We start from the raw sequence: 24,853 nt of genomic DNA on the forward strand, positions 1-24,853 counted from the left end.
TAGACAGGCTGGGGAAGCTAAATCTGAGAAGTAAAAGGCTGAACCAAATGTGCTCTGATATCCCTTTTAGGGCTAAGCTCCATGACACTTTGATCCTAATTCCAAGTAAATTTAAAGTACCTAAAGCTTCTGGGAAATTTTATGCAGCAATCTGTCCTGCATTGGATTGGTAAAATATTATTAATTTCCTCTTGTAAAGAGGCCTTGAATGCAGGTGGTTAAAATGGCCAGGGAGAAAAGACAGCCATTGTTAATCTCAGCACAGCTGGACTGCTGTTGCATGTCAGGTGACACTTATTTATGCATTTGTCTGTGAATACATTTACTACATTCAGCAAAAGAATGAAGTATTGTATATTTCAAATGAATGGCCAGATTTATGTGCAGAAGGCATCTTTTATGCATAGTACTCCTATCTATAAGAGAGTTAAAATCCACTGCACTAAAACTCTCAGAAATCTCCAATGTTCTACGTTGCCTTGAACTTTATATAAACAGATGTTTTGACCATCTGGGTTTAGGTTAGGAAAGACATAGTATCCATTTATTAATAACTAAGTCAAGTTATCCTCATATTTTAATATTCAACAATATTATTATTCAAAGGAATTAAGTGTTTTAACTGTGGCTCATTTTGCTTCTGCAGATGGAGTTCAATGAGAAAGAATTACGAAGAGAAATAAGCTATGCAATCAAAAACATACATGGTATCAGGCAAGTAATTCACATTTCCCTTGTCTTCAGTTCAAGCTACTAAGAGAAAATTAATGTTTATAAATGGCTAGTGAAGTAGGCTTTTCATCATCTGAGCAGAGTAGAATACAGAGGTGGGAGTAAGAAATAAGACACTCTAGTTTGAGTTTCGTGCTAATTTCCTGTATTGTCATACTCACAAAAGAAGACTTTTCAGTTAAAAAAGCAGAAACGCTTTCTGCACTCACAGCACTGTGCTCTGCACAGGGATTTTACCGAGCAAGATCTTGTTCTCCAGAGCCTGGCATGTTGGGGAAGGAGTCCTGACATGCTCAGAAGTAATCGTTAGGTACACAGAGACAGGACAGATACATTTCGGCTGGAGCTGTAGAGTAAGATTGGGAAAGATTAATGAAGAGTGGTGACTTTTGAGTGGAACCTTGCCTGTTTAGAGAACAAGAATGATTTCAACAGGCAACGGTGTGCTGTGTGTTTACACGTGAGTGTGTGTAAAACCTGAGAGTATGGAGGTTGTCGAGGCAGGAGGATTAAAGAAAGTACTGAAAGTGGGAGGAGTATTGTGAACAGAGGCATAGAGGTGGTAAAGCTCAGTGTGGAGTTATGGAGCAGAGGGCCTGCGTTTTGACTGGAGTCAGGGATGTAGACAGGAGCATGGTGGGATCTGAGGCTGGGAGTAGAGCTTGTACCTTGTGTGGAAGTTTCCCTCGTATGCAATGGGATTATTCTCATTTAGTTTCTTTAAAGAAACTCAAAACACACCTTTCTTGAGTTTATGTACAGAAGGCTAAACAAAATTTAATGGCACATATAGTAAGTGTCCTGAATTTAAGGTATTGAACTTAGGACGCCTACTTCATAGATTATCTCCTGTGAAGCAGGTGTCCCCTGTCTATTGGCAGCTGTATCTCAGCTTCTGCCACAGGGTTGAGTTGAGACTATTTTGGGAACAGAGCCTGAGAGGGCAAAGCTTGACGCTGAGTGTACATGTAAAAGGAGTTATGACATTTGAATTATTTATCATTTTAAAATTCAGACATCTGCTCTAAAAGTTGCAAATAGGATAGGTAAATATGCATTCACAAAGTAAAAGGGAGAAAACATTCTATAACCAAATCCAGTATTTTTCTGTTACTATCAACAGGATTTCTAAGTTCCCTATTAACTCTATTCTGTCTCCCTCAAATCTAGAATGCATTTGGTATAGAAACTATGTCTTACTCTTGAGCTGGGCAGAGCTGGTATCCGAAAATGTCAATCTGCTAGGTGCAGTGAAACCAAATCACATGTTTTGGGTCATGAAGTATTTTTATACTTACTTTACTGTAAAAGTAAGACATAGTACTTTTACTTGGCTTTTAAAACTCCTTACCAGGGGCGCCTGGGTGGCTCGGTTGGTTAAGTGTCCAGCTCTTGATTTCGGCTCAGGTCATCCATGATCTCATGGTAGTGAGACTGAGCCCTATGTTGGGCTCTGCGCTTTCAGCGTGGAGCCCACTTGGGACAGTGTCTGTCTGTCTGTCTGTCTGTCTCTCTTTTCCCCTCCCCTGTGTGCACGCATGTGCTCTGTCTCTCTCAAAATAAATAAAACAAAACGAAAACCCCCAAACTCCTTACCACATACATTTCTGTTGAATGTAACTGCAAAAGCTCAGTAATTCCGTTTTGAAAATTTCTGATTTACTTACATACCAAAAGGAGAGATTGTTATTATTCTGGAGTTAATTTGCCTATAGGATGATAAGAAGTACACAGTGTCCTGAGAATAAGACACACTGATGGCATGATTATTTAGCCTCTTAAATACACTTCATTTGACAAGTTTTGTTTCCAGTTGATTCTGTTAGACATTTGAATAGAAGCCATCTTTGTCCACTGCAGACCTGTGGGTCCTTCTTTGTTCTGCAAGCGCCGTGTGCCGATGGCGAGCAAGGGAAGAAGACAGCCCTTGTGGGGCAAACAAAGATAAATGCATTAATGCCCTGCCTACCCGTGTGGTAATGGGACTGTGTGTGCTCAGACCACTGCAGTGCCAAATGGGATGCTGGGGTTCAGAGAAGGAAGGCCTTGTCAGTGGAAGGACTGGAGAAGGCGAGCTGTAGGAAGTGGTTGCTTTTGATCTGGGCTTTGAAGCACAGGTGGGATTCGGGACAGGCTGAAATTGTGGGGAGGGTGAAATGAACATCACGGACGAAGGCAAAGACAGGAAACGTTGGTATGGATATGTTTGTGGAAAGGCAAATGGTTGGGTTTGGCTGGAACCTAGGGTGCATGAAAGGGTGGAGGCAAATAACTGCAATGGAAAATCAGGGTCAGATGGGGGAAATGTTTAATATTAGACCAAACGGTGTGGATTTTATTCTATGTCCAACGTGGAGAGATTTCAAATTACTGTATAGTATGATCACTACAGTTAGAAATAGAGGCGAACATAGGGTGCTAAGTAAATGGTTAGGAGGGGCAGTATAAAGCTGCTGTAAGGGGAAGTGTTAAATTTCCCAAAAGAGGTACCACAGAACTGAGTGGTCAAGGAGGAGAAGTTAATCAAAGAAGAAGTGAGACGAGCATGAGAAAAGCATTGTTAGGACACCAATTTGAATTAATTCCAGCTAAGTGAAAAGATACTTGCTATTTTGGTTATCGTTTGTTATTTTTGTAAATTCATGATTTAGGCATTCTGTGTCCCAAAGTTAGTTGCACTTAACTGTCTTCCTTTTCCTCTAGCACCCCAGGACCTCAGACTGGGAACCACTGAGCTCACTATAATACAGCTCTCCTAGGAACAATAGATTGCATAGTCAGGAACGCTACCATTTCAGGATTCACAAAGTGAGGATTATTTTCTGCTCTCTGAAGGGCAAGAGAGGGTTGCTTTTGGAATACTTTAGGAATAGAAATGTAAATTTAGGACCATTTTTATTGTAGCAGTGCTTTTTATTTTTGTGAAACTGTGAGATGAGACAAATTACAGTCAAGTGTTAGTTAGAAGTCGTATTATTAGAGTCCATGAAAACATTTTGGAAACTGTTTTTAGGTAATGCTAGTCATCTATAGATTGGGATTTATTAAGGAATTGTAGTATTGAACATGTTATTACAAATGATACTGTCTATAGAATAAATCACTATGTAACTTTCAAAGTTGGGCATTACATGCTTGCTTTAGGTGGCATGCCAATTGAAACCTTTTTAAAAAAAGTACTGGATATTACTCAATTTAAAAAATCTAATGTGCTGCTTTATTCCTTACATTCAGGACGGGGTTGTTTACTCCAGACATGGCATTTGAAGCAATAGTCAAAAAACAAATTGTAAAGCTTAAAGGACCATCCTTGAAGAGTGTAGATCTGGTAATACAAGAATTAATCAATACCGTCAAGAAGTGTACCAAAAAAGTAAGTTTGAATTACTTAACTTTCCAACAAGTAACTATTTGGTTTACCCATCTTTCCTATCCTGCTACGTGCCTCTCTTTTCCTGACCCTCACTTCATTGTGTTTGTCCAAGAGGAAGGAATGTGAAAAGTACTGAGTGGGAATTGCTTTCATGATTGATTGGCAGAGATATTGTCTTCTATCACCCATGTCCGATAGGGTTGCCGAAGCCAGGAAGAGTATATTTAAGTCAGCTATTTTCTTCCTCGTTGTCTTAAACAGGTAAACATCACTTTAGAATAATTAGGTGAATGCTCTAATTTTTCTTACCGTGTGTAGATGGGGATAATGCCAGGGAAGGGAATTATTGACATTGTGTATATCAATGAAAAAATTCTTCTAAATTGTAAATGAATACCACTTGAACCTGGACATTCTGGGAAGCAGCAATGTGGCATAGTAGTTAAGACCTTAGGCTCTGAGGTCCAGGTGCCTAGATTCAGATCCTGGCTCTGCTATTTACTTTCTATGTGACCTTGAGTATCATACTTAATCCCTTATAGTCTTGTTAATTTATTTGTGAAATGAGGGTGATGATAATAATACTACCACCTCCATGAGAATTAAACAAGATGATGCCTCAAACCCATGGGGCACTTTGCACATTGATTAGCCACCATTTACTGAGCACTTGCTATGGTTAATCTATAAATGGCCATTTTAGTAGCATCCAATATTCTCTACCTTGTGATATTTATTGAATCTATGATGTAGAATGGTGAGGGAGACACTCTTCGCCAGGGGACTCCTCACTGAGGAACGTGGAGGAATTGTGCTGGATTCCATCCATTCCATGAGAGCATGAAAGGGGTACCTTGTGTTAGAAAATGTAAGGGAGTTAGAGATGATGATTAGGGTAGGGCAGGCCTGGCCCCATGGCAGTTAACACTGGTACTTATGATAATTTCTTCAAAGTATAGAGAGTTCCCTTCCCTTTCTGTATGGTTACTGTGAGTACCCTCCCTGAACAACCAGTGGGAAGAGAGAGGGGATGAGAGGGACAGAGACCGTAGATGAATATGAATTTGGTTTCTAGTTACCTGACAAAAATTCGGATGAAGAAAGATGTAAGTAGGGAAAGAGGAGGGCCAGCTGAATCCCTGGATGCCAATGCTAGAAGAAAAGGAGAAAAGGGGGGAGTAGCTTGGGGCCCAGAAGTGGCTCTGAGATTCAGACTTTTTCTCTAGACCTCTTGCTATTCTTCCACATTGTTCCTTAATATCCTACTTCCTTTTCTCCAAAACGGGGAAAGCCATAGGACTTAAGGGACTGAGGAAAGGGAAGAGGACGTACATGGAGAAGAAAAAAAGCCAAACTTTATACCAGCTCTCCATTTGAAAACTGGAAGCCCATTGGAAGCCCATTGATAATACTACACATTCCTCTTGTCCTTGCCTATACTTCAACATGCAGTCAGTCTTGCCACCTGTGTAAAGCTCTCCTGATTGGCCGCCTCATAAGTGACACTGAATTAACTGATCCTGCCTTCTCTATCAACCACATGATTGCCACTCTCAGCCCAAAACCCCTCTTTAGATTGCCCATGATCTCCTGTTCCCACCAGTAAAACTGTCTTCTTTCCAAGGATCCACTGTGTTGTGTCTGACCTCAAGCCTGTTTAGCCAGTTACACTTCTCATTTTAATCATGTAATTTAAATGAAGAGTAAATGAATTGATCAAATACAGAAAAGACTTTGAGTTTTGTTTCTATAAACACAACTTGGGAAAGGCTTGATAAACGCTAGCTATAAAAGCTTTGCTGTTGGCTAGGTGTAGGCAGGACAATGCTGAAAGAAGGTGGGGGAGTTATAAAAATCTAGACGGGCTCTGCATCCAGATTATTTCCCAAGTGTCTTCAAGTTCTCCTGCTACTTTAAAGAAAGCCAAACTGGAAATCATAGATGAGGGATGTGGTTTATGTAAGACAGAAGATGCATAACTCCAATCAGCAGATCCATATGCAGAGAATAGGCCTTGGCCTTACATCAGAAGATTGCCACATGTGTGTACATTTATGTTTTAAGTTATATAGAGTGTTTATGGGATGTATGAATCTTTTTTTTTTTTTTATCGTTTTCCATTGTATCCAACTTGCAGGAAAGCCAACAGTCAGTCTCGATGGCATGGGAAGAGACAGCTTGTTCCTGGACACTTTTTGGCTTCTATTCTTTGCTCTCTATCCTTTGAACCTCCCTTTCCATTATGCTCTCTGGATCAGTGGTAGTTGTATATCTGTACTGTCTTTGTAAACCATTGTATGTTTTGTCTTAACTAAAATCTCGTTTTCTCCTGGAGATTATTGCTTACCCTGCAGCTCTTTTCAGTGAAGAATATTTATTGGCTCAAACCCAGAGAATCTAAGTACCTGGATCCGGGTTGACATCTGCCTACTTCTCCTTTTGTGGCTTCCAAACATCATGCCTTCAACTTCCTATAAAAGTCTTCAGTTAAGGCCCCAGTGGTACAAGCTCTGCATTTCCCTTCTATTCACCATCACCATCACATCCTGGTCACTCCTTTGCATTTGTCAAGATATTTAGAACATTCCTTACATTTTTCCTCTTCATCCTAAATTCACCTTCAACTTGGATGATATCAGTAGAGATCCATGTAGAGATCATGTCCAACACCCAACAGCTACTTTGAGATCTTTGACTCCAGTGGCTCTCTATTCATTCCATACTAGCATCATACTTCCATGACCTCTTCTGGTCCTTGTCATCATTGACAAATGTTCTACCAGGCGATCCTTCAGAAATTTCAGACTCTAAATCTAGGGTTTTCCCTTCCCAACCTCTCTAGGTTTTAAGTCAGTTAGAAAATTAGTAGAAGAGCTTAGATGAGGATTGAAATTTAGTATCCACTTTGCTGCTGATAAATCTAGATCAGAAAATGTGTCTGGGACTTGCTGCTGAAATGGGAGACTCTTGTTACTTCCTCTTCCAATAGTAAACCGTAAAGCCTGCAGTGTTGGAGAGAGTTAGATATGCACCCATGAGCAATACAGAGTATTTTGGCTTGCCTTACATCTGTAGGAATGTAAACCAGTAAAAGTCAGAGACCCACATGTGAGCAATGACATAGTGTACCCACCCTACCCAACAGAGAGCTGAGGACTGATGCATGATAGGTGCTCACCATCTTATCAATCAACACGTCTCCCCCCACCCCCACCCCCTTTTTTTTACTGTGAGCTGGAGAAAATAATAGAAGCTTCTTCCATAGGACTTCCCCAAGAGGGCAGAAGTTGGTGAAAGTTCCTACTTTATGAGTGAGGTATGAAGAGTACTATTGAGAAGGAAGTGAGGGGACAGTTCTTCTTTATACCTAATATTCTATCACAAGCTCCTACCTTTCCAGCTCGCTCTCTCTCTCCTTTGCTCTCCCTATAACCACTCTGCTCATCAACTTCATTCTTATTTTCAGTAATGATTTCACAGAGAAAATAGGGGCTATAAATGGGAACATTAATTTCCCAAACTCACTGGTATTCCCAACTCTGCCCTTCCTTGTCCCTGTCTCTCTTGAGGTGGATTCCCTGGCCAGGGCTGGGGTCCTGCCTGTACTCTTGCCCTCTTAAGGAACTTACTCTTGGTTCTTCTATTGCTTCCATTCTTAAATTCTTCCATTTCTTAAAATTTCTTGATTTCTTCTATTTCATGACTTTCTGCATCACATTAAAAACAATCTTTCAATAATCTTTTACTGTTAAAAGTAGTAACAACAATAACAAAGCCTATTTACTACCTTATTCTCCTTTTATTCATGTCCAACCTTCTTGGGGAAAAAAGTAGTCTATGCTTGCTATCTTTATTTTCTTATCTCCGGTTAATCCATAACCCTCTAAAATGTGGCTTCCATGCCACCACTCTATTGAGTAATTATGGCAAAGATCAACCAGAAGCCTGATTGCCAGATGTAACAGCCTGGTGCTGTATTCTACCCTCTTTTTGAAGCTGACACCCCATTCTCATGGGTTCTCTTCATCTTTCTCATGATCCCTCCTCCATCTCCTTCAGGAGTTTATCCACTTTTCCTGCCTCTGAACACTAGAGTCACACAGAGCTTGCTCCTGGCTTTCTTCTCTTTGCACTGTCCTTTCTCCCTGCCAGATCATATCTCCCATAGCTCACCTACCACTTAAAATGTTGATCCTCAAATCTATAGCTTCAGCTCAAGCCTCTTTACTGAAACCATCTACTCCACAGTCTGCTGCCATTACACTCTTCTTACTTATGTCCCCGCAGATATTTTTTAAACTAAATTACTCCAGAGGACTCCTAACTGGTTTTTCCACCTCCAGTCTGGGCGCCATCAAATTCATCCTCCCCACTGCTGTGAAAGTAGCCCTTCTAAAATACATCTATTTTGCCCATTTCCTCAAAATTATGCAATGGCTCCTTATATCTTGAGAATAAAGTTCAAATCATTTATGGTTGTTTTTAGTTTCACATCTGATCTCTGAATCCTTCTTTAGCTCTATCCGTTGTCACTTTGTGCTTGCTTCTGCCATTCTAAGTGATTTGCACCATTTTCACAGGTTTTTCATGCCTTTACCATTTGCACATGTGACTCCCTTTGTTTTGAATGTCTCCTTTTCCTCTTGTCTTCACCTTCCATCCCCTCTTATTTTTTATGATCCAGCTCAATCATCATCATTTTCCCAAAAAATCTTGTACGGCCTCTGAATCCTCCCCTGATCTCCATCCTTGCTCCCTTTTCAGTGCTTCACTTGACACCCTATGTTTACTTTTATCAGAGCATTTATGATATGGGATTGTAGCTGTTTATAATTTATTTGTTTGGGTAAATAACCTAAATAACCTATAATCTCCTCCTGTTGATTCTAAACTCCTTTTAAAAAAGAGCTATGTCAGGGTGCCTGGGTGGCTCAGTTGGTTAGGTGTGCAACTCTTGGTTTCAGCTCAGGTCATGATCTCATGGTTCCTAAGTTGAAGCCCCATGTAGGACTCAACACCACTGATGTGGAGCCTGCTTGGGATAGTCATTCTCTCTCTCTCTCTCTCTCTCTCTCTCTCTCTCTCTCCCCCCCTCCCCCTCTCTCCCTCTCCTTCCCTCCCTCTCTTTCTCTCTGTGCCTCCCCTGCTCTCTCTCTCTCTCAAAATAAATAAATGTAAAAAAGTAATAATAAAAAAGAGCTATGTCTTATCTTCTTATTCTTGGTATCTAACATAATGACTAACCCTACAGAAGAGGCACTCTATAAATACTTTATAAATTAAGAATTGAGATATTCTAGGGGCACCTGGGTGGCTCAGTCAGTAAACAAGTTGATTTTGGCTCAGGTCATGATCTCATGGTCGTGAGATCAAGCCCTTGCATCGGGCTCTGTGCTGACACTGTGGAGCCTGCTTGGGATTTTCTCTCTCTCTCTCTCTCTCTCTCTGCCCCTCTCCCAATTGCACATGTGCACTCTGTCTCTCAAAACAAATAAATAAACTTACAAAAAATTTTAGATATTCTAAAGTTATCCTGATGCTAAAGAACTCTGTACTTTAAAAGAATATTTTAGTCATGACTTCTATTTTTATTTTTTTTAAGCTTTTTGTGTTTATTTATTTTTGAGAGAGAGAGAGAGAGAAAGAGAGAGAGCACGCACAAGCAGGGGAGGGACAAAGAGAGAGGGAGACACAGAATCCGAGGCAGCTTCCAGGCTCTGAGCTATCAGCACAGAACCTGACACGGGGTGCGAACCCACAAACCACGAGATCATGACCTGAGCTGAAGTTGGATGCCTAACCAACTGAGCCACCCAGGCCCCCCTAGTCATTCCTTTTAAAATGATAAAATTTGAGCAGGTTTTCTTTTCCTTATTTCTCATTTTGATGTTCTTGACTTTTGCCCTTGTTATGTCTACTTTCAAGTTCTTTTACAAGCAAAATAATCTTGATTAAAGTTGAGGATACCTGGGCTTTATTACTTTGACCCCTTTGAATATGAGCCATAGATAATGTGATTATATATTATTTGTCATCCAACATAGGACTCTTTTGAGATTGAAAGGGGGAGCTATTAATACTTTCACTGGAATAGTAGGAGTAAAGCAAGACTTCCCCAGGCCATCTGAAAGCCATAGTTACTCTAGCTGTATTGTGAATGTATATATTCACATGTATTCTTAAAACAGTATTTTCATTTACAACGTTTCTCATGTTGAATGTCTTATGTGTAAAATACTTAATTTTTTTCTTAAGCCACATAAATAAACATCAGTGGAAAACATGGGATTTATGTGTGTTCAAGTAACAAAACACAAAGCTAGACTTCTAACCTGGGGAAATGCAGTCTTCTCATGTATTTTCTCACTGTTGTCTCTGGGGCACTGGAGGACAAGACAAGAACATTAGAGCTTTATGAGTGTTTGGCTTCACTCCAGAGACGTGTCAATTTCAGAATTTTTCTGGTGGGTATTAGCTCTCAGCTGCTTTTCTTTACCCCCAATTCTCCAGTGCACCATTGCAGGGTCCTGAGTTTCTTTCAGGAAGCACTGAGAGGAACATCTTGTTTTTTTAACCACAGTTTAACAACTGTGCCATTTATTGGCCTCTTGGGAAACCACATTCTTGGATTGCCATCATACCAATTAATTGATTTTTTTTTTTACCCTGTTCAGAAAAAGGAAAAAAAAAAGAAAAAAAAAAGAAAAGCTTTGCAAAGAAATAGAAAAGATGCATTAGTTGGCTGTTAGAAATAGAAGGAAAATTTTTTCATTAAAAAGTGCTATTAGAAGAAATGCTGAATTTTGTGGCATGTTAGGTGACTCAATATTGCTTTGAGTACACATAACTAATCAGGTGAATCTAAAGTCCTTAGCATGGCTTTCAAGGCCTACATGATCTTACTCCTTTTCACCTCTAAGCTCCTCCCACTTTCCCCTCCCTTGGTCCATTCCAGCTAGACTGGTCTCCTCGTTTCTTCAACATGTCAAGGGGATATGATGGCAGGGCCTTTGTACTTCTCATTCTCAGTGTTGGAAATGCTCTGCCTCAAGATACTTGTGCAGATCACCCCCTGGCTTCCTTTCAAGTCTCTCCTCAAATGCCATTTAATCAGTCTTTCTCAGATTTTCCTATCTACAGTTGTACATGCCTTCCTTCAAAACGGAGACATACACACACATACACGGAAGTCTTCATCTACTTACCAAACTTCATTTTTCTTTGTGGCACATATGACCACGTGAATTATACTATGTATATCTTTTGTTTTTCTTGTTGTTGGACAATAAAGGGACTTTGAGAATATAAGCTCCATGGGAGTAGGGATTTGGTTTATTCAGCACTCTATTCACAATCTTAAAACAGCCAGATTTTCAATAATAATTATTGAATGAATAATTGAAAGGATAAGTGAATCATGTCTTATTGATGTGGCAGATAATGATGAGTTTGACTGAAGTAGCCACTTGATTACCTTCCATGAAAGTCTATAGGTTGAAGGAGGATAGCTGCAAAACATCATGCTCAGATAGGGCTCTTTTAGGTCTGGATAGATCTGCTGTGGTTTTCTATGAACAAAAAGACTCACTTTTCACCTTCTCTGCCAGTTGGCTGTCAGTCTAACAAACTGCTATGTTCTGCATATAATAGATGCCTCACATAACTCATGTGTCAAATCAGGCTGATTATTAAAGTTTGAACCTCTCATTGGGTATTGTAGAGAATTCAGGCCTGGGACTTGGCTTTTAAAGAATAGGAATTTCGGGGGCGCCTGGGTGGCGCAGTCGGTTAAGCGTCCGACTTCAGCCAGGTCACGATCTCACCGTCCGTGAGTTCGAGCCCCGCGTCAGGCTCTGGGCTGATGGCTCAGAGCCTGGAGCCTGTTTCCGATTCTGTGTCTCCCTCTCTCTCTGTCCCTCCCCCGTTCATGCTCTGTCTCTCTCTGTCCCAAAAATAAATAAACGTTGAAAAAAAAAATTAAAAAAAAAAGAATAGGAATTTCACCTTTTTGTTATTGTTACTTGTTTTTAACCCCACCCCCACCTATTTTATTGAGGCATAATGGACATACTATGTTAGTTCCCAGTATATAACATAATGATTCAATATTGTACACACTGTGAAATGATCACCACATTGGGTCTAGTCAACAGCCATCACCACACATAGTATTAAAAAGTTTTTCTTGTGATGAGAACTTTAAAGATCTATTCTCTTAACAATTTGTGAATATGCATACAGTATTATTAACTATAGTCACCATGCTGTACATTACATCCCCAGGATTTTATTTTTTAACTATAAGTTTGTACCTTTTGAACACTGTCACCCATTTTGCCCGCCCCTTGCTCCTGGCAACCATCAATCTGTTCTCAGTATCTATGAGCTTGGTTGTTGTTATTATTGCTTCTTAGATTCTACAAGATTCCATGAGTGTGATCATGCAGATTCTGTATGACTTATTTTGCTTAGCCCCTACCCTCAAGGTCCATCTAACTTGTCACAAATGATAGGATTTCCCTCTTTTTAATGGCTGAATAATATTCCAGGAATTTCACCTTTTCATCTCATAATTCACTAAAGAATTTATGATCTTTATAATTAATTCTTAATTTATAATTTGCCCTGGCTTCTGCTTTTCCCCTTGATTTTTCTGTTTTTCTCTTTTCTTTTTACTTTAGAGAGAGAGAGAAAGAGCATGAGTGGGGGAGAAGGGCAGAGGGAGAGAGAGAGAGAATCTTAAGTGGGCTCCATGTTCAGCACAGAGCGTGACCTGGGGCTCGATCCCATGACCTGGGATCATGACCTGAGCCGAAATCAAGAGTCAGATGCTCAAGTGAGTGAGGCACCCAGGCACCCTGATTTTTCTTTTTAAGCTGTTCATTAATACGTCTACCAGAGATAAACTTGGAAAGAAAGGAAATCTGATTATTATCTTCAGGTGTTGTTTGGGGACAGTGTCAGCCCCACCCTGGGCTCCTGTTTGGGTGTGCTCTGAATTACTTCGTGAGGCTCTCTCTTCTGATTATCTTTCAGCCTTATTTCACTCAAGGTTGGACTTTTGTTTTTATTCTTCAGCATTTGCTAACATTGAAGTTCTCATTTCTCTGCTTAGATGAAATGTTATGGTGAGAACATACCAGTATAACTTACATATTCTTCTATCACATATGCACCAATTGTAGAAAGTATCTGAGGTGTAAAGATTTGGGATTTGCCCACTTGGAGAAGGAGGGCCAGCAGCATTTCTTTTTCTCTGACCACTTTACCCAAGGCCACCTCAATGGGACCTGGCTCCCTTCCCCTTCTAACAACTTTACTTAGGTCTTCTAAGACTTCCCATGTGCCACTTCTAAAATACAGAACACTTGAGGGGCACCTGGGTGGCTCAGTTGGTTAAGCGTCCAACTTCAGCTCAGGTCACGATCTCACGGTTCGTGAGTTCGAGCCCTGCGTCGGGCTCTGGGCTGATGGCTCAGAGCCTGAAGCCTGCTTCCGATTCTGTGTCTCCCTCTCTCTCTGCCCCTCCCCTGTTCATGCTCTGTCTCTCTCTGTCCCCAAAATAAATAAACATTAAAAAATAAAATAAAATAAAATACAGAACACTTGATAAAAAAATTTTCCCATTTACACTTGTGCAATCTCTTGACCTCTGTACTAGAATTGTTTCTCACCTTTGTAGATGTTACTGCTTGTTTTACCTTTTGTCATAATAAATGTCTTATTTCATAATAATAAATATTTTCTCCTTTCCTGAATGAATCCAGTGTTATGCTATAAACAAATAAAGGATTTCTAGGGACTTGGGGGCAGGTTTTAATTCACAGAAATGGAATAAAATTATTATATGCTTTCATGAGCAGTAAAATCATTACTGTTACTCAGTGGCCAACATTGGAAGGTTTATAGCTTTTGTATCAAAACAGAGTCCATACCTTTAGTTTAGCCAAACCAATCAACTCAAGTCATGTGCATTAAAAAAAAATTGATCTGGTCTTTAGTTTATTTTCTCCGTTTGTGTTTGGTATGGAACTATGAACAGATGGTTACCTAATAACCTGAGTCTTTGCTTAAGGCAGCAAACTAGTTACTCTTGACGATGTAGAAATCTTGCCTCATCCTGTGTCTGTTCCAAGAGAAACCTAATAGCATGGCTCTCATGGTCTGATTAATCAATTGTTAGTAAATTTTATAAGTGTGTAACTTTTATTGCATAGAAAGGCCATTCAAGTAATATTTTTTCCTTTAGGGGAAAAATGTGGTCCATGCTTAAAAGCAAATTTTATATTGAAATGCCACCAAAGTAATTAAATGCTGCCATAAGTAACACTTAAAATACTGAATTTTATTAAAACATGTTTTGTATTAAAAAATATATGATGCTATTTTCTCTCAGACCATAACTAAAATTTTCTCTCAGAATTACTTCATATATACTGCATTGTTTCCACATTGGATATTCCTTATTACTTAAGATTATTCCGTGTAATTTTAACAATAAGCTGTTTAGGGGCACCTGGGTGACTCAGTGGGTTGAGCGTCCAACTTCAACTCAGGTCATGATCTCGCAGTGTGTGGGTTTGAGCCCCACGTTGAGCTCTGTGCTGACAGCTCGGAGCCTGGAGCCTGTTTCAGATTCTATGTCTCCCTCTCTGTCTGCCCCTCCCCTGTTCAAACTCTGTCTCTTTCTCTCTCTCTCTCTCTCTCAAAAATAAATAAACATTTAAAAATAACAAAACAGTAAGCTGTTTAGAAATAATTTGTCATTTGATTAATGTCCTGCTCTGTCTGGAAGTTTCATTGTTTTGATTTTAAGCATCAGATCCTCTGAGGCCTTCTCTGAGCAGGTTTAGCCATTTATTTTTCATGTGTTTTCTCTTGATTTTTATAAAATATTTCTCTCTGGTGTGACAATATACCTTTATAGTCAACCTGCCACTCAAGACTGTTTTTAATATCAGGTAGTTTGACAAAAACTGAGTGTCAGGCTGGCTTATGGCAGTTTCCCAATGAATCTTTGTTAAATGAATGACTGATGTGAAATAAATTCAGGAATATAAAATTAATATAATCAGTAGCAAAGCCTTAATTCCTTGATTCTGTATTAATCAATTTCTAGAATATTTAAGTAGTTAATAGGGGAGTAAATGCATAAAAATGGCATCCTCTAAATCAATATTATTTTGGCATACATAATTACAACTTTGATGATTTGACAAAGTAAATATAGTCTTATAAATGCAAGCTTTCAATTTGGTATTCAGAGCAAAAGAGATAGGAAATTATAATGGTTAATATGGTTGAGGAAACATTGTGCCTTAAATAAGAGACCTAGAAGAGAGGTGAGGAACTGAACTGGGCAATCAGAGTGAAGTATTTTTTAAAACAAAGAAAAGGGTTATGCAAACTGAGCAGGAACTGCCATTGAATGAGCTAATGAAATGAGTGACAGAAAGCCTGATCAGAAATCAGAAATGATTCAGAATGTGAGTGGGACTTTTTTTTTTTAACTTCTTCCTCTATATATTATGAGAAGAATTGGGACTGGAGTATTACATTTGAGAGCCAGCAATTCAAGCCAACATTTTGATTTTTATACTCCTACAGTCTTTCCAGATCAACCAGCTAGATAGAAACCATACCAGCTTCATTACTGCCTTTCAGCCATGGCTAGGTCCTGCACTGCTTAGTGTCTCCTTCAATATTTCTCCTCCTTTGCCTCCATGGGGGCGGTTCTTACAGTGTGTTCTCTTTCCCTTTTGTTCCACTTAGAAATTAGGCTCATTTACTTCCAGTTGTCTCAGTTGTAGGTACCAAATTATGGCTCTGGTGGGCTCCTTTCCTGGTGAAGTTAAGCCCATGGGTAGTAAGTTTGGAAAGATGAGGAGATACACACACATAAAAAATCAATCCTCCCCACAAGGCCAGTAGTTGGGAGGGTTCTTAGATGTTTCTGCTTCTTGGAGTACTCTTGTCATTTTGGCCTTTCTCAAGACTTTAATGATGGCTGCATACTAGCTTGGGAACCTTCAGCTATCAAGTATTTTGTTTCTGAAAAAAAATATTTATAGTGCCATTCCTTGGTGTGTTAAAAATAACCTTCTGCTGTCATCCATTTTCTAAATGTTGTTAGAGGCTTGACTTTCCTTCTCAGTAGACCACTATTCCTTGTGTTGTCGCTTTTCTGCAGGAGGACAATTCTATATTTGTGCAGCTGTTGTCAAAAAGCAAAGGTGTGCCGTTAGCTTGGGATGCTCTGAGTGCAGAGGAGAAACAGTTGCTCTGGTAGCCTAGGACAGGCTAGTGGTGACTGTCACATATACCACCCGGGTTTGCACTAGTGAAGAAGAACAACTGGTGTTGATCAGCTATTTCTTCTCTGCTTAAAACTTTTTACAGGATTCACAAAAAATAACTTACGATATTCTCAGAGTATAAAAGGGCTACTGGGATAATAGACTTTTCCTGGGGAATGTCTCCAAAACTTGAAGTGGAAGTTTCATTTGTACCTTCAATTTTTCATGAAATAATCCCCCAAATGAGCCATACATCTCAGGATTCAGCTAAGGATTTCAAAAAGGGAGTAATGGTTTGGTGATCTCATGAAGAGACACTGGGCTGTGAATTTTGAAAGTAACGAGGCAGCCAGGTCTCTATGCTTTTATTATGATGCTATGCTCTATGGTCACTGTAGAAAAATTTGGAGAAGGTAGAGATGTAGATAGAAAAAAATGGAAATTATGCATAACCCATGATTCCAAGAGATTATTCCTATTAACATTTTGTAGTATTTCTATAGACCTTTTTCTGTGTGTGGACAGTAGACTTGCAGCCTTAGAGGTTGAATATTTATGTATGATTTGTGATTATGATGGTTCCATGAAGAATTACAGTTTGTTGTCTAGCTAAGACACTAATGTGCATCATGCATACTATAAAGTTGCTGTGTACAGTGACCTTGTTTGACCATGGGGCAGCTATATTTCAGGGAGGTTTAGTTCCAACTGCTTAAAAATTAGGAGACATATTAGGTGCTACAATATTACCCAAGAATTTTGAGATTTGTAAGATCTTGGATTGTATCCTTGAAGGATATCAAGGGTATATGGTGGCCTATGACTACGTGTATATGTGTGTATGCTTATGTGTAATCACATTTATATACATGTGGCCTGATTTTCTTCACTTACTGTCATAAACACTTTACCATGTTTTTAGATATTATTTAGAAATTAGAATGAAAAAATTAGGTAATGGATATTATTTGAACAGGTAATTATATCCCATTAGTGGATCTACCTTAACTTATTTAATATCATTACATATTTAGGTGGTTTAAATAGTTTTATTTGTTTATCTTATTGTTGCCATCCCAAGCAATGCTGTGATGAATGTCCTTATTATTTTATCTCAGAATCCTGTGAAATAATTAGGTTGACAGATAAACAGAGGGTTTTAAGATTTTTTTTTGATACATATTGCCAAATTGCTTTCCAGAAAGATTATTCTCATTGTCGCTTTTTCAGCAAGCTTAAACTGCTAGTTTCAGTATACCTTCATCTAGATTAAGTCTCATAAAAATAATTAGAACCATTTGACAACATGAGAGTTATTATCTTTCTTTGCATTACTTGGATCATTTATGCAGTTTAATATTTTTCTTTTGCTATTGATCATTAAATTTCTTTTTTAATTAAATCATGTCCTTTGCCTATTTTGTGGGATATTATTATTATTTTCAGGTGCTTTAAATGATCATTGAATTAGCATTTGCCTGTCATATGCCATGAATTTGCACACTTTTCTCCATTCTATTTCTGCTATCCCAGTCCACGTCACCAGCATTTCTCATCTGAATTGCTTCAGGAGCCAAAATTCATTGCAGGTCTGCAAGGATCCTTCTGATCTGACCTCTGTTTACCTTTCTACTTTCACCACAAGACCATCCTCCTCACTCTCTGCTCTGATCTTTCTTTACTTCCTTTACCATTCATTGTCCCTGTCCCGCATTGCCTTCACACTGTTCTGGGGCGTGGAAAGCTTCATTTCCCCCACAACTGTTCTACACAACTTTACCCAAGTCCTTCTGGATTAGGCCTCCTTGAATATTCTCGTAGAATCCCATTCTTCTTCTTTCTTACATTGAAAACAACTATGATTAATTCATTCCTTTTTGCAAATTAAATTTTTGACAATTACCTGCATAATGGGATAAGTGATTGAAATGTATTATTTCTATAGTTTTGCCAAAAAGTATGTACATGCAAACATATCTGTTAGGGAAGAATTAAAAAAATTATGTCAGGGTGCCTGGTGACTCAATCAGTTGAGTGTCCAACTCTTGATTTCAGCTCAGGTCATGATCTCACAGTTGGTGAGATCAAGCCCCCTGTCATCGGACTCTGCTCTGAAAGCGTGCAGCCTGCTTGGGATTCTCTCTCTCCCTCTCTCTGCCCCTTCCCACTCAAGTGCACATGCACATGTGTACTCTCTCTCTCTCAGGATAAATAAATTAAAACTTAAAAAAATTGACCTCTGTGGTTCATGGAATAAATCATTCTCAAAGAGTAGTGGACAGGACAATGGGCTCTGGAGTCCCAAGGGCTTGGGTTGGAATTCTAGGCCCACCAATTCTGAGCTGTTTACTCTTGGGCAAGTTGCTTAACTTCTCTATGCTTCATTTTCATCCTCTATATAATGGAATTAATAATAAAACCTATCTTTTATGATTGTTGTGGATTTTGAATGAGATAACTCATGAGGTGTTAAGCACACAGCCTAGAACATGGTAAGTACTCTCTAAATGTGAGTCATTGTTCTCTTTTTCATCCTCATTTCTATCTTCTTTATCTTTGAACTTTATTAAGTGCCAACTCTGTAGAGCATAGTACTAGATGGTATTTGGATTTCTGTTTTTGTTTTTGCAGGGAATTTCTCTACTGGTTTTGAAGTGTTTCCTATCAGATAATGTAGTTATTTTGATGATTGTTTGTGGAGCCCTTTCTGTCACTCTGCCATTCTTCTTTAGGATATTTTACTTTTGCTTCTAGATTTGCAATATGTACCTTCTATAAGATAACATATCTTTGCTTCTTTTTTTGCAGTATAACTTTTTGTGTATTAACTCAGATGTTTCTCTTAACAGCTGGCAAACTTCCCCAGACTCTGCGAGGAAACAGAAAGGATTGTTGCCAACCATATTCGCGAGCGAGAAGGGAAGACAAAGGACCAGGTGAGGGGAGGCTTCCTTGTTGGGCAGGGTCTTTGTCAGAAGTGGAAGTTCTCCAAGGCTGTCTGGTGGTCTCCAACAGTTGGCCTTTCTCTGAATGGCAAGAAAGAACACAACCACATATGTTTATTTTTACTTATTTATGAATTTTATACATGTGTTGCTATACTAACATCTTGTGTATGTTGAGAATATAAACGAGTGTAAAAGCTTTGAAGGACGACGTTTAGAAAACAGTAATAGGAATTACTTTTACTCTTGGTGCCCCATGGATTGTCATGTGCACCCCTGGCATGTATACACTCCACTCTGAAAGCCAATAATCCAGAAACATTCCACATGTTTTCTTTAAGCAGAGGTTCTTAGCTTTTAATGGGCCGACAGATGGGTATCAGGATATTCATAAATTCCTAAAATGTTATGAAGAATGTCAGTTTTTTTCCCCCTAGGTGAATGGAGAAAGCTATTCATCAACTTATCCATGGAACCTGTGATTAGATACTTAAGTATCTAACTATTTAAACAGTTTATTTGTTTGTCTTATTGCTCCTATCCCAAGCAATTCTGTGATGAATGTCTTTATTATTTAATCTCAGAATCCTGTGAAATAATTAGGTTGACAGATATACAGAGGGTTTTAAGATTTTTTTTTTGATACATATTGCCAGATTGCTTTCCCGAAAGATTATTCTCATTGTCACTTCTTCAACAAGTTTAAACTGTGCTAGTGTTTCAGTATACCTTCATCTACATTCATTTTCATAAAAATAATTAGAGAAAAAAATGTTTAAGAACAGCTCTTTTAGGGCACCTGGCCGGCTCAGTCAGTTAAGCATCTAACTTCGGCTCAGGTCATGACATGGGTTCGAGCCCCATGTTGGGCTCTGTGCTGACAGCTCAGAGCCTGGAGCCTGCCTCCGATTCTGTCTCCCTCTGTCTGTCTCTCTCTCTCTGCCCCTCTCCCGCTCTCACTGTGTGTGTGTGTGTCTCTCTCTCTCAAAAATAAATAAACATTGAAAAAAAAACAGCTCTTTTAAACATGTCTATTTAGTGAATATATATATATATATATATATATATATATATATATATATATGGCTTGTAAGGAGTGACCTTAAAATTATCTTCTAATCCTATTTAGCTCTTTTAATTCAAAAGGTTATTTTATGCGAAGGTAATTCATTAGAAAAAGCTAAGGACTGTGTGTAAATAGTAAAAGCTTCTTAAATTTAGGTGGATTTTATTCTTAGTTATTTACAAAAATGTTATAATGGGAGGCATGAAGGTTTTCAAATGCTCTTCAGTTCCAGGACACAGCTGTGACAGCATGTAGAGGACACTGGACTCAGGCCATGTGTTCTCTACAAAATAACAGCATGTTCTTGTGGAAATCACTTCTCAGGACTGTTGTTTTCTCATGTACAGCTTTGGGATGTTGGTCTATGTCATCTCAGAAGTCTCTCTAAGTTAGAATTCCAAGATTTTGTGCCTCTTAGAATTCCAAGATTTTGGAAAGGCGGAGAGGGAAAGCCAGGGAAAAAGGAGAAGGCAAAATAGAAGAGAGAGAAACCACAGGGAGAGAGACACAGGCAAACTGCCACAGAGGGTGCGTGTAGGGGTGGGGCGGGGTGGGGAGGGTGGAAGGAGAAAGTGAAGAGACAGGATGGAGGCCCAGTAGGTTGGGATATTTGTGACTCAGTAAAACTTGACTATCAGCTTGAGCTGTGGGATTCATTGCTACTACTTTTTATCGTTGTGCTTTGGAAGTTAATTAACCATTATTCATAGTTTTCACTTGTTTTCCAGCTTCCACACCCTTGGATAGCTACAGTAGCCAAAAAGAGGAGAAAATAGGCTTTCTGACTTAGTGGAGATAAACAAATCAATGTTAACTCACGAGCCAGTGAAATCAAGCCTGGGGCCAGATACAAAATCCTGACACCAGAAGTTCCCCCACACATCTAATGTCATGGCTGCAGTTGGACCAAGAAAACTGAAGTTCTAGTATCAACTGTACTCCTGACCTTAAGTCAATAAGATAACAGTTTTAATTCAGTGTCCATATTTTATAAAATTCAAAGGATAATATTATCCTACTTAACTCTTAGGGATCCTATGTAAAAACAATATTGAAGTAGTACAATTATTATCTTAATTACCTTTGTTTTCCTATCTAAGCAGTTGTTAGCTTCATGTTTCCTGTTTCAGTTTTGCTTTACTGAAACAATGTAATCAAACTTAGCACTGTTGTTAAGATTGTGGGCTTCAGGTTCAGACTGCCTGAGTCCGAATTCCACCTCTGCCATTATTTTCTGTGCAAATAATAAGGTGCTTGACATCGTATACTTCAGTTTCCTCATCTTAAAGTGAGATAATAATGGTAGTTAACTCATAGGAATTTTATGAGGATGAAATTAAGCATCCAAATGCAGTTCTGAGTTCTTCATTAATTTTAGTTGTTTTCATTGTTTTTCCTACAGAGCTGTGGTACCTAGTATCTGTGAGAAAGAATTGCCTTTTTCTGATTTTAAGAGAAATTGTCTTTCACCTGCAACTCTGATGTAGTGATCACTTCATTCCCCAAGTGGGAGATAAGGGATGGAGCAGGTGTCTCTACTAAGTGGCCATCTCAGGTGTCCTAGTCTGACAGTTCATCAGCCAACCACTTGAAGAAGCTGGTGCTTGGCACCTATAGTACGACCTGTGCGGTAAAAACATTCATGTTCTTGGACATGTGAAGGTAGCAGTTTGCATAGATCTCAGGTTTGAGTTCTGAACTCCATGCTGCTTTGGGTTGTATGATGCTTCCAAAGTAGCTGGCCAGAGAGTGACCCATTTTCCCAGGCCTTTGTACCAGAAATGCTTTGAGGTGTTCTTCTAGTTATTTTTTAGTTAAAAAAATTTTTTTTAATTTTAATGATTTTTTTTTTTTATTCTTAGGGAGAGAGAGAGAGAGAGAGAGGGAGGGAGGGAGGTGGAAGAGGGGCAGAGAGAGAGGGAGACACAGAATCTGAAACAGGCTCCAGGCTCTGAGCTGTCAGCACGGAGCCCAGTGCAGGGCTCAAACCCACAAGCGGTTGAGATCATGACCTGAGTCAAAGTCAGTTGCTAAACTGACTGAGCCACCCAGGAGCCCCAGGTTTTAAAAGTTTTTAAGAAATTATTACTGACCTCTGCTCTGGAAGCCTTGGGGGGGGGCGGAATTCTTCAATATTAAACATATAGACAACCATAAATCTGTGAGCTTTTTTCTAAGACATAGGTTTTTTTAAAATGTGTGCCTGCTATCATTCCAGGTGCTTCCACACGTGTAATTGCATGTTAAAGGGACTGACTTTGTGGGTGATTATTGCTAGCAGGGGTAGCTTTACTTTTTCTTTAACTAAATATTCAATAACTGTGGGTGGAAAGGCAGTGAGAAACTCTGAGAAAGTGAAAAAATGAGAAAAAAATGTACTATTTTCCTTTTCATCCCCCACATGCGACCTGGCTCTTTTCCTAGGATGAACACAGACTCCCAGTTTCCAGGAATATGAATGAGAGCAGCCATAGTTTTTATTTTTTTCCCACTTTTTTCCTATACTGCAGTCCAAGTTAATGTGCATGAACGGCCAAGATATTCGTGACAACCTTTGGCAATGCTGAGAATTATGTAGATATTTTGCTCTTTATGGCGGCAACAATTTATTTGTGCTTAAACATTATGGTTTATTGATGCAAACTCCTGGCCAAATGGATTTGGGAGTATAACATTTAACAGAATCTGGCTTTATTGTCGGGAGAATAGAGGCAATACCACAGACAAAGTAATAATGATGACCCCTCCTAACTCTAGAGTTTTGTTCATTAGGACAAGAAATGAAACTGTATCTGAGGATACGAAACTTTTTCATAAAAGTATGACGTTACTGACCTAATAGTGCCTGTACTGTGACTTTATATTTGGTAGTAAGGATGGATTTGGGTGATGCATTAATTTTTTTTGGCCAGGTCCCCTTGGGATTCACAGCAAGACGACCAGCTGAGATTAGCCATAAAAGCAAACCCTCAGAGCCCATAGCATTGGGTAGTGACAGAGAGACAACAATAAGCGGCCATTTACTGATTATGTGGTAATAAATTGCTCCCTTTAAAGCAAAGTCTTATTCAAGGCTGGTAGACAGTTATCAATTTATAGCCACAAATATTTACTGGGCACCTACTACGTGTATCATGCTACGTTCTGGGGATAAGAGGTGAACAAGACAAATATAACTCCTGCTTCCATGGAGCTTACTTACAGTCTTTTTAAAAAATGTTTATTTATTTTGAGAAAGAGAGCAGGGGAGGGGCAGAGAGAGAGGCAGAGAGAGAATCCTAAGCAGGCCCCACTCCCAATGTGGAGCCTGACACAGGGCTCAGTTCCATGACTGCGAGATCATGAGCTCAGCCGATATCAAGAGTCAGACACTGAAACAGCTGAGCCACCCGGGCACCCTGAGCTTACTTACAGTCTTGCGAGGAAGCAAAACATCAAACAAAATATACACAAAGAATTAATTACATTTGTGGTATATACCACAAATAAAAAGTATAAGGTGCAATATACATATAAAATATAATACAATATATAGTCTATATGACAGTGTTAGCATTATCTAACCTGGTTTGGGGTGAGCGTATAGGGTGAGGATCTGGTAAGCCTTTCCTGAGGAAGTACCCTCTGGGGAACATTACATAGACCTGGTCAGTGAACTGTTATCCTGAGGGCTCTGATGCATTCAAATGTCATCTTCATTGAAGGGAGGCAGCATGAATATGTTCATCATGTTTATCAAAAGTTCGTTCAACAAAGTCAAGGTGCAGAGCTCTGGAGGTATGTAGGCAGGGATTCTGGATTTTTTTTTTTTCTCCCTATTAACAAACATTCTAGAAAGAGAAGGGACACAGTTGGGAGAACAAAAGGAAACTTAGGAAGGGGAACTCAGTTTTGAGTATCTCTGGGATAAAACTCTCTTACAGTGTCTGGTTGGTTGCTCTACCCTCTCTTATCTCCTATTGAAGAATATTTTCTACAGAGGGACTTTCCAAACCTCTGACTTAAAGTTTCTAAGTATCTCATGATTAGAACATTTTCATGTTTCATGTTTATGGGAACATGCATTCAGTTCATTCCTTGACAAATCTTGATTGTCCATGAAGTTCAAGGCACTGGGGATAGAGCATGGATACGGCAGATGGGGTCTGTATACTGAATAAGTAAAAACTTACTATGTCAGCTAGCGGTAGTGCTACAAAGGAAAATAAGGCGGTATAATAAGGTACAGAGTGCTGGTTTATTTATTTTTAATTTTTTTAAATATTTATTTTTGAGAGAGACAGAAGAAGCATGAGCAGGGGAGCTGGAGAAATAGAGAGGGAGACACAGAATCTGGAGCAGGCTCCAGGCTCTGAGCTGCCAACACAGAGCCCGACATGGGGCTTGAACTCACCAACTGCAAAATCATCACCTGAGCCCAAGTCAGGCCGACTGAGCCACC

The 24,853-nt window shown here is 39.2% G+C and overlaps 1 protein-coding gene across 19 annotated transcripts in view; it reads left to right on the forward strand.

Moving 5' to 3' along the window:
• DNM3 (dynamin 3) overlaps nt 1-24,853 on the forward strand; it is a 565,070-nt gene that overhangs the window by 209,924 nt on the left and 330,293 nt on the right. For all 19 annotated transcript variants that reach the window (XR_006213789.1, XR_006213790.1, XM_042975642.1 and 16 more), the window contains exons 9-11: nt 647-714; nt 3,967-4,105; nt 19,251-19,337. Coding sequence is in view for 17 of the 19 variants with exons in the window: in XM_042975642.1 (XP_042831576.1) it covers nt 647-714; nt 3,967-4,105; nt 19,251-19,337 (294 nt within the window). In the remaining 2 variants the exon portion in view is untranslated. The remainder of the gene's footprint in view (nt 1-646; nt 715-3,966; nt 4,106-19,250; nt 19,338-24,853) is intronic.

This window comes from Panthera tigris, chromosome F3 (assembly GCF_018350195.1).
Source record: "Panthera tigris isolate Pti1 chromosome F3, P.tigris_Pti1_mat1.1, whole genome shotgun sequence".
Lineage (NCBI taxonomy): Eukaryota > Metazoa > Chordata > Mammalia > Carnivora > Felidae > Panthera > Panthera tigris.